Here is a 10,669-nt window from a genome sequence, read left to right on the forward strand (position 1 = left end):
TGCGGGCAGGGGGGTGTTAGTAAGGGATTGCTATCGATAAGGGCTGGTGATTGATAAAGGGCCCGAGACCTCCTGTACTCCGGTCACTGACCGCCGTTGGCTCCCTCTCGCCCGCAGGCAGAGCCGTACGTGCTGCTCCCGCTCGGGCGCTATGGACAGGAACATGAAAGAGAACCACGCCGCGTACCCCAGCCGCGCTGCCAAGGTAAAGGCCTGAAATGCGCGGTTTATGTTCGTCTTCCTGAGCAGTTTCCTCTACTGGGTCGTTGGCCTCGATGCCTGGGAGTTTGCCATTAAAATTCTGTAGGTCTGGTCTGTTCAGGGAGTGGCGGTTTTTGCGTCTCGGGCGCTATGGACAGGAACATGAAAGAGAACCACGCCGCGTACCCCAGCCGCGCTGCCAAGGTAAAGGCCTGAAATGCGCGGTTTATGTTCGTCTTCCTGAGCAGTTTCCTCTACTGGGTCGTTGGCCTCGATGCCTGGGAGTTTGCCATTAAAATTCTGTAGGTCTGGTCTGTTCAGGGAGTGGCGGTTTTTGCGTTTCTCCTATCGCACATTCGCTACAGGTTTCAAATTAGTAATTTATCTTTCAGTAGCTTTCTCCTGGACAGAACAGTGCCTAGAGCTGACTTTCTTTATTTACTATTATTAATATTAGTATGTCTTATTAAATGGGGAAGGCCTCCTTATAATTTAAGTACTTAAGATCATTTAAAGAGTAAGCAAGTGTGTATAATCAAATTATTTTAGATACAGGTTTTAAAACCGAGCACTGTGTCAATGTCACCATTGATACATATGTGCAGCAGTGTCCAAGATCACCCTGATTATATATTTTTTCTATTTAGAAACAGAGGTGCTTTCTCAATATTTTAACATAAAATCAAGTAGACCTAGTAAGGTTTTGAAACAGTAAAAACAAAATTTCCTTTTAATTAATCTATCAATACATGATTTTTAGTGTTTCTGTTAATATGCTTTGTGTGGTTTTGCTATCCTGAATGGGGCTGTAAAGATTCTGGTGTGCTATTGTACAATTAACATGTCATCATTTCCCTTTGAAGGTTGCAAATCCCATTGGGGATGGCCCCAAACGTGTCCCTGTGTCCCAGCATTCAGCCCAGAGCCGGTTACTGACCAGTGGAGCTCCAGCACAACGTGTTCTGTGTCCTGCAAACTTTGCCCGGCGAGTTCCTGTGCAATCCCAAAAACCTGTACTGTCAACCCAAAAACTGTCCAGTAACCAAACAGTGCAGCAGCTCCGACCCAAACTGCCCCAGCAAGCCCCTGTGAGGCCTCAGGCTGCAAGCAAGAGTAGTGAAAAACCTCCCCAGGCTGCAGGACCTGGTAATTCTGAGGATGATTTACATGTGTGTGCAGCTGTGACACTCAGGACACTCCCTAAAGCTGCTGCTGGGCTGGCAACAGGCCTGGAGGGAAGTTCCTGGTTGTGCCCCCAAACAGAAGAGCAGCACATGATTCACCTCCGGTGTCACTGCACCATCCTTGTGAATTTATCTCTAAATTAACTACTTAGAGCCAATATGCTGTTAAAAACTTCCAGGTGCTCAGCAGCCAGCTGGGAGTTAGTATAATTGGCACTCAGACCTTACAGGTTTTTCTGAGATTCATGTACAAGAATACTTTTTTCTGGGAGGAGAGTTCATGGGTTTTTATTTTCAGAAAGCTTTTAAAATTACATTTTGCCAGTGCTGTTCCTTTCCTAGCAGTCAGTTATGGTAGGTTGCATAAAATATCATTGAATGTATTCTAAAAGCTGCTTCAGATGATGCACAGGGGTTGATTTGCTCCTATGTGTGTGTCTGTGTTGTGTTTGTGGGTCTGGTTCATAAACTGATTTATTTCTCTGTACACAGCAAAAAACCCTGAAGCTGAGAGCACCTCTGAACAGAAAACTGAAGAGCCTGCTAAGAAGAAAACTGAAGAGCCTAAAAAGAAAAGTGAAGAGACTAAAAAGTAAGTTTTATGCCTAAATTCTGGACAACTGAGCCCTGCTGGAGTTCCCTTGGTTGTGGAGCCTGGTGACCCTCACACTTTGCAGGCACAACACAAGGAAAGCTGCCTTGGACCTGGCAATTTGTCAGGAACAAGGACTTGCTGTAATCTAAAGAAAGCTTTGCTAAATGCAGAGTAGCTCTTCCCATGGGAGAACACTGATAGCTGCTGCCCCAGTCATGAGAGGTGCTCCTGAAAACAAAGCCTCCCTCATTGGGGCAGGAGGCTGGAGTCTAATGTGGGATGAAATTGGATTTGTTTATGGCAACTTTAAATTGTTTTGCCATGCCCTAGTGATGTGGCTGGGTTAAGAGTATCTAAAGGAGCCCAGCTTGGCAAACACAATTTCATTTTGTAGTAGTGTGGTTGGGGTAGTGTCTGCAAAAGCTTCAGGAACAAAGAAAATAGCTTTCAGAACTTCCTTTTGAAAAATGTCCATGCCTACTTGATTCTCTTGGTGTTTTCTTACAGACTAAAGTCTAGTTTAGAGCCCTAAGCATCTTTTGAACAGGAATGTTACAAACTATAAATTTGAGTCAAAGCCAACACAACTATCCAGCTTTTAACTTTCCTCTTGCAGAAGGCAATGGTCTCTTGATGATTTTGAAATTGGTCGTCCTCTGGGGAAAGGAAAATTTGGGAATGTGTACCTGGCGCGTGAAAAACAGAGCAAATTTATTCTTGCACTGAAAGTGCTCTTTAAAACACAACTTGAGGAAGCTGGCGTAGAACATCAACTACGAAGAGAAGTGGAAATACAGTCTCATCTTAGGTAAAATTTAGTGACTAAATACTCTGCTTTGTTTGCATCCAAATAAAGTAACCTTGATTATGATAAGGTTTTCCCTTTATGATAAGATTTCCTTGTTGTGAGGTGAAGGAACACTTATGGGATGAAATTCCCATGCTTGCCTTGAAAGGGGGGAGCAGGACAGGGAGATTAAAGGTTTTGGACAAACACCTGGTTCAGAAGAACATTGAAATCTCTTTGCAGGCACCCCAACATTCTCAGATTATATGGCTACTTCCATGATGTGACAAGAGTCTACCTGATCCTGGAGCATGCACCTCGTGGAGAAGTCTACAGGGAACTTCAGAAGCTCACCAAGTTTGATGAGCCAAGAACTGCTACTGTAGGCTGTTCCAGCTTCCTATTATTACTCTGTGTATCTGGGATATCTGTGGGATAGTGCCAGCTCTTCAGATCACGTTCTGTGTTCTGCTGGAGAAACTGAGATTCCTTAGCTGCTAGCTGGCATAGGGACAGGGAATAACTGGGAAGACTTAGTCCTGTGCAGGAATTTATGTTCAGAATTGTTTAATATTGCAAGGCACAGCCTGTATTGCCAGACTTCAAGGGCTAAGGAATAATTGCTTTAACTTAAAACTATAATTATGCCTCAAAAAGGCTGTGCTGCAGCCAGATAAACTCAGGTGACAATGCCATTGTGGCTTAAAGATTGTTCTTTCTGCACCCAGTACATCACAGAACTTGCAGATGCCCTCTCATACTGTCACTCCAAGAGTGTGATCCACAGAGACATCAAGCCAGAGAACCTGCTGCTTGGATCAAATGGAGAGTTAAAAATTGCTGACTTTGGGTGGTCTGTGCATGCTCCATCTTCTAGGTGAGAATTCAGTCTCTTGTGCAGTGAACTCCTGTAGTCAGTGTTAGTTTTTGTGTCACAGTTGTGGAAGGGAGGTTATATGTGAACTTCTTAAAATACTGGTGAAAAATGCTGGTACAACAGAGGTCCTAACAGTCAACTGGTGTGGGAGTGTTGTTATCCTAATTTTTAGGTCAAACCTTGCTGACCCTGAAAGAGATGTAGGTTACTGCAGGCTTACCATGGTCCCTGAGATGACAAACCAGCACTTGGACTCAAACATTACACTGCCAGTTTGGTTATTTCTTAGAGAGTGTGACATTGCACCCGACAAGAGAGGAACAGATTTGTTCTAGCAAGTTGAAGAAGGTGTTGAAGGGGTGAAGAAAGGCGCTAAGACTAGTTGCAGGAGAAGTAGAAAATGTCTTGCTGGCTTTTCTTTCCCAGCTGTTGTGGTGCTGAGCCCATTCAGGTGGGTGCACTGAGGTGCAGATGATTGCCAGCATTAGTCTTTATCTGGCTCTTGAAATAGATCCTATAATTATCTTCATCAATGATTAATTTGGATTTTTCTTCAGGAGAACAACTCTCTGTGGGACACTTGACTACCTGCCTCCTGAAATGATTGAGGGAAGAACACATGATGAAAAGGTGGATGTTTGGAGCCTTGGCGTTCTGTGCTAGGAATTCCTTGTAGGCAAACCACCTTTTGAAGCAGCAACCTATCAGGAAACCTACAGAGCTATTTCCAGGGTAAGTGCCAGTGCTTATCTGGGTTGTGCTTTTAGTTCTAGAAAGGTTTAAGTTTGAAGCATGAAGAAAACAAACACAATAATACACAAATACTTCTACAACCTGTGAATTATGATGAACCAGGATTATGATGAAATGATTTGGTGTCTTCTTAATAGGCAGAAGATGCACAGCCTGCAAGGCTGGCAAAGCTTTCAAGGTGTAACTTGGAGGTTGATTAGAGCCCTTTGGTTCTATAGTTTGGTTATTGCTAAAGAACTTTTGTGTAATTTTTAATGTCCTTTCTCCTTAGGTGGAATTCAAGTTTCCTCCATTTGTAACGGAAGGTGCGAGGGATTTAATTTCCAAGCTCCTGAAGCATAACCCCTTCCATCGCCTGCCCCTGAAGGATGTCCTTCTCCATCCCTGGATCACAGCAAACTCTACGAAGATTCCCAGCAGCAAGAAGAGTGATGGTGCTGCCCCATCCAAAACATAGTTTTAGGAGGGTGACTTGTGGGATCAACAAGAGGAGCCTTGTACTGTGACTACTGTAATGCTTACAATAGGAAAAGCAGGTCTTGGAATCTAGTGGCAATTGGGATGCAAATCCTTGGGTTGGCTGATGTCTTACACTTGAATTGCAGCATCAAATTATTTGACTTCTAGCTGGAGCTTGGGGAATATTTAATGTACTTGAAATCCAGTTCCATGTGGGCCAGGTTTGTTGATGTAAAGCTGTTGCAGGCTCCTGTGCTGTGGTCTGTGCTGAAAATGATTCGTTGTTCCACCAAGAGAAGTTGTTGTTCTGGCTTATTGAACAGTGCAATATCCTGGCGATGCCTGCTCCTCCCTCCCTGGGCTGCTCAGGGTCTCCTACCTGTGGTGTAACCTGAAACTGAGCGAGGTGAATGCCTTTTTCAAGTGTTCTAGAAATGATGTGGCAATTGCTTTTGTCTCTAGTTTTAAATGTGAGCACTCAATTTGTAAAATAAAGACTTATACTGCACCCAGCAGGGTGAGGTTCCTTGTGGGCACTGGTTGGCACTAGCACAGCTGAACTACTCCTGGTGCCAGAGGTGAATTCCCACAAGTGTAATTCCCACCTGTCAAAAAGGAAGCTCACACACTCATTTACTATCCCACAATCCCAGTTTAGGATTACCAGGTAAGTACCAAATGTGTTAGTACTTAACCTGGTTGGTTTATTGAGAGCTTGGCCTGCTCTGTCCTTTTTCCAAGGAATTTATTCAAACATCTCCCATCTGATATCTTCCAGCCCTTTCTCTCAGAAGTACTTTCAGATGTGGTGTAACAGGAACTAACAACACCAGATGTTGTAAGACATTCCTTAAACTGGACCAAGGGTCAGGCCCCTTGCCACCAAAATAAAGAGACCAACTCTTTTCCAGTAAAACACTTCAAGCAAACTAAGAGAAAGCAATTTATTGTCTTTTCACTATAAGACTTGGCTATTTTATAAACAATTTAAAAAAATGATCCTTCTACAAGTAAGGATTCCAGAATTCAAAATATATTCTTGAATTAATTTAAAATATACTTTGCAAAAAAATTCATCTAAACAAACTGCCAGTAGTTTATACAACCCTATTTACCTTAACTAATCAGAAGTCTGGCCATAATTTATCTGAAGCTGTTTCTTTACAGCAAGAAATCTCTAGTTGAGTGCTGGTGCCTTCTACTGACTTAGGTACATTTATTTTGAAGGAGTTTAGCTTTACACAGGATTTTGAAAAAGAAGCTCTGAATATACCTTCTCTATCCAGTTTAAGACAAAACTTCTCAGAAATGATTCTGAAGTACACAAGGCTGCCTCAAGAGTTATTTAGGAATTCTTATCCTTGGTACACAGGAAAGCTGGGCCTTCCGGCGGGGGGAAGGAGTTAAGGTGCAATTTAATGTTCTGGCTGAGGGGAGGCAAGCAGCTGCTCCATAACAAGAGGTTATTTGCTCCTCCTTTCCTCCCTCAGCCAACTCTCATCAAAACTTCACAATTCCTTCCTCCATTCACTAAATTTTAGCAAAAATCAAAAGCATCAGGCTCTCTTCCTGCTATTTTACTTAAATCACAGCTCTGTATGAACAGATGTATCAGAGCCACCTTGGGGTAAGTGCAAGCACAAAGATAATGTGAAAAGAGCAGACAGCAGGTCCCAAACACCCCCAGATCTGGCTCAAACTCACAGCAGCACAGGCCTGAGCCCCAAACCCAGGCTTAGCCCAGTGTTACACTCATTTATGTTTTGGGATCAGTCTTTGGGTTAACTGGAAGGTGGAATGTGGATGATACATTCTAACACAACAGTGTCCCCATAAGGAACGGTAAAACCCCCTCATTGCTATACTCTCCACCCAAAGCACAGGAATTCTTCCTGGGATGCTGCAAATTGGAATGTTTGGACTTCACATGCAGATTTGAGTTTCACCCACAGGAGCAGAGAGCTGCTGGGCTTACTTTAAAAAAAAAAAAAAAAAAGTGTTTCCAATACAAAGTCAGATCTCAAAATGCTAAACCTTCACCAGCTTATCTCTGCCTTGATGCTCTTTGGAGTATGTTCACAGAGGTAATTCTGGTTACAGTGACTTCAATAGACTCAGGATTTCTTCTGAGTCTATAGACATTAGGAGAAAAAAAAAAAGGACTTTAGTAAGGCTGGCTCCTAGCCAGCACATTTTCAGACAATAAAATCTTGGAATATGGAAGCACTACACATAGTTTCAGAACAGTGCATCACCTATTGGTGACTAAACCAATTATGACTGTGCAATAATCCATCATATGGGTATTCCTACTTAAGTGAGTTCAGTGCCTGTGTTATACTGCAAGAGAGGCTATAATAAAAGCCTCTCCTAACAAAAAAACACCCACCTGCCACTTTAGATTCCAATATATACCCTTTTCAAGAGAACTACCCCTGTAGTGAGATATTGTTTATTCTACTGGAAAGAGAATCTCACTGTTTCTCAGCTACACAGTAATAAATGAGTGCTATGACTGTTTTGAAAAGGAAAAAAAAGGTTCAAAAAGCTGGATTATAAAGACCCAGAACTGTGCTCATTGTCAAGCATTTATATTCCCACTTGAAGTGCAAACCAGATCCCATTTGAACAGGTTTTTCCAAAGAGTAAGTGGCAAAAGGGAAAGGAGACAAGGACAGCACTTCTCACAATTACCTGAAAGACCAAGTAAGAAACGCAAAACGAGGTCAACCTGAACCCAAATAAGTCCTTTAAACTTTGCACCTGAAGAGCTACGTGGACGTGGAGCACTGGAAAACAAAAAGCCAGGCAGGGCTCAGGGGTTGGAGGCAGGGGGTTTGAAGAAGCCGACCTTGCGGCAGTAGCGGACGATGAAGGGCACGGACACCACGGTGATGCTGATGCGCACTGGGGCAAAGAGCTTGTGCACAGCATAGGCCAGCACGAAGGTGCTGGTGCCAGCTGCCATCCGGGACTGCAGCGAGGCCTCAGTGAAGCCCAGCTTGAGCAGAACTGCGCTCATGTCCACACCGCTGCGGGAAGAGGGAAGAGGGCTTTAGTTTAAGATAGAAAAGATAAAGCGCTTGTTTTTCGTTCAGGGAATTTAATGTATCGTGCTTGCAACTCAGCCTTTAGAGATAAAATTTCTCTGCATAGTGATTCTCAAAATGTTACTGTGAATTTGTATTGGAGCTTCATCTTCCCAAATTTTACGTTCAACTCTATTCTGTGTCTTGGGGAAATTTATCACCTAAGCACAGACCAATGCAAACCAAACGAGGTACCTGTTGTTAGGCTTAGTGTTCTAACACAGGAGTACAAAGCTGTTAAAATGACAAATTATGTAAAATCTAGCAAGTGAAGGAAGTGTTACAGATCTCAAATGAGCATTATCCACCAAATTCATTAATATAGACATAGCAGATTTCATCAGGGATTTAACCGTACCTTAAGGAAAAAAAAATGTTATTACCCTGTCCCACGATGTAGCGAACAGGAGAAATCAGGCATTCACATATTCCCCACTGGAGTCAGGAATAAGCAGCAGGGAATGTTTGGAAAAACAACACATTCCCCTGTCTCCTCAGCTGGAACACCTCATGTAACTGATGCATTCCCACAAAGCCACACACAAAATTCCCCACCTGACTCCCATGCAGTTCTGTTACATTCTCACTGTAATTCTGTTCTAGTGGCTGCTGTTTTCTGCAGTTCCACTGCACAAACTGTGTTCAACACCCAGAAAAAAAAATTTATCTCCAAGCCCCAGCACTTTCGCATGGCTCTATCTCTCCAGACCAAGCAAGAACAAAAGATATCTGCAAAACAAATACATTCTCTGCTCAGTCAGTTATGTTGGTGCTGTGTCTGCTGTTTTCACTGCTGATGAACCCGTGCAAAAAGACCTTGTACAGCTCTCTTGTCTCATGCCTGATGGGAGATCAGGTCCATTTATGGACCCATCCATACTCAAAATTCAGGAGGTGACTATAGATCTAGCAGGCATAAGGTGCCTGTCTCCTGCCAGAGGCAAGCACAATGGTAAATGTATTTTACTTTTACCATTACCCAGAGGTGGCAGACAGCTGTACAAACCTCACCTTGACACAGCCAAGTAGAAGATTCCCAGAGATACTAATGAAATTCCAACATGAAAGGAAACTCCTACAGCACCATATTCTTTAAAAACTTGTTTCAGCTGCTGGGATTTGTTGAGTTTCTTGTTTTCAGCACTGGGATCAGTGGCTGTCTTTTTGAGGGGTTCATGTGCATCCTAGAAAGAAAACAATTAAAAGTATTTATTAGCATTATGCACAAGATCATATTCCAGTTAGTTGAACCAGTCTGAAATAATGAAAGAAGTGTCTTGCACACAGTGATTTGGGAAGACAGTAACTCACTTCTGCTCTTCCACATCAGCACAGCAGATGCTGTGGCAGAGCCCAGGCAAGCTCCCTTCTCCCAACTATTCCTGTCAAAGGGATGCACTGAGCTTGGCATAAATTCTTACACAATTCAAGTTTCATAATTAAAACCAGATTATTTGATCCAAATGTGTGCCAAGGCACACCCACACAGCTGCTTCAGACATGAGACTGAGGTGTCAGAGCTATTTGCTTCCACCCACTGCTCAGCTTTACCCAGCAACTCCTTGGAGCACAGCTTTTTGTTCCAGGGCTAAGCAGCCAGTGGCACTGGAAGCCCACCCGGTACCACTTAGTAACAGCTCCCTGATGGAAGAGATCCAACGTTTAAATTCCTATAAATCACCCTTAATGGATGAGCTGATAAAAGGAAGAACCGGGAACTGCAAGTGATGACAGGAACAAGAAACTCTGTTGCCACAGCGTAGACAACAACTGCAGGGACATGCCAGGGCTGGTGTCAAGAGTCCAACTGCACTGAAAACGTTTGTCACAGTAGAAGTCATTGACAGATTTTTATTTGAGTACATTTCAAGCGCAGAACTTCATACTAAACTATATGCCAAAGCAATCTGAAAAGACATCAGCGGAGGGTAGCAATGAGGCAGCCCTTGGAAACCCCTCATGCTCGCCAGAGAAGAAATACTAACAGGAATAAAACATCTCCTGATTCTTGTATCTAAATTTTTCAAGCATAATGGATAATTTTAGATTTTTCTTTTGTGACTCATGAGCTCTGGGTCTTATGGACGGACCATAAGGACTGAAAACCTGCTTGTTCTGATCTTCCAAGTCCATTCCAATTCACCCATGTTCCCAGGCTCACACACCAGGAACGGTATTGAAGCAAAACGTTAAAAAAGAACCACTTCGACAGATACTATTTGGAGTACCCAGGGGAGTCATGTACGGAATAATGTACAGCTTAGCAAGTAAAGCTACTGCCTATTTCCATGTCATTCTGCTACAATATTTCAGCTAAAAAGCCGATTTTATTCGCATCATTCATGCGATTTAAAGCATGAAAACATATCTAAACCACCCCGTGATGCTTCGCAACGAGGCAGCAGAAACCACGCCGCAAATTAAACCGTAGAAATTAAACTGTAGACGAGGCATCCCGGAAAGCTCACACTGACAATGTGACCACCAGCAGGTGCAAACCAGCTCCCACAGAAACCCGGGATAAACACGATTTTTTACTGATCCCATGGGGATGCGAGGGGGTGGAGGTGAAGACACCTCCAAAAAACTTAAAGACACCTCCAAAAAGCTGAGGAACACTTTCAGATGAGGGCATTTTGTGCCGTTCCGCGCAGCCCCGCGGCAGGCGGCCCCTCAGCCCTCACACGTACCTTGGCGGCGGCGCGGCGCGGGCCCGGCCCCGGC

The 10,669-nt window shown here is 43.5% G+C and overlaps 2 protein-coding genes across 2 annotated transcripts; one reads left to right on the forward strand and one right to left on the reverse strand.

Moving 5' to 3' along the window:
- The first annotated feature begins 342 nt into the window (after positions 1–342).
- On the forward strand, positions 343–5,364 carry AURKA (aurora kinase A). The gene is made up of 8 exons (XM_008635014.2): positions 343–405; positions 1,065–1,347; positions 1,878–1,977; positions 2,597–2,788; positions 3,011–3,149; positions 3,496–3,644; positions 4,202–4,376; positions 4,669–5,364. Exons 1-7 carry the CDS (start codon positions 352–354, stop codon positions 4,305–4,307), a joined length of 1,023 nt encoding a protein of 340 aa, XP_008633236.2. The 5' UTR covers positions 343–351; the 3' UTR covers positions 4,308–4,376; positions 4,669–5,364.
- A 417-nt stretch (positions 5,365–5,781) lies between these two features.
- On the reverse strand, positions 5,782–10,665 carry FAM210B (family with sequence similarity 210 member B; the record flags this gene model as incomplete). The annotated part of the gene is made up of 3 exons (XM_017735915.1): positions 5,782–7,888; positions 8,957–9,129; positions 10,636–10,665. Coding segments are annotated over 3 exons (420 nt in total), but the record flags the coding sequence as incomplete, so codon positions are not given.
- Between the last annotated feature and the right edge of the window lie 4 nt (positions 10,666–10,669).

This window comes from Corvus brachyrhynchos, unplaced genomic scaffold (genome assembly GCF_000691975.1).
Source record: "Corvus brachyrhynchos isolate BGI_N302 unplaced genomic scaffold, ASM69197v1 scaffold10, whole genome shotgun sequence".
Lineage (NCBI taxonomy): Eukaryota > Metazoa > Chordata > Aves > Passeriformes > Corvidae > Corvus > Corvus brachyrhynchos.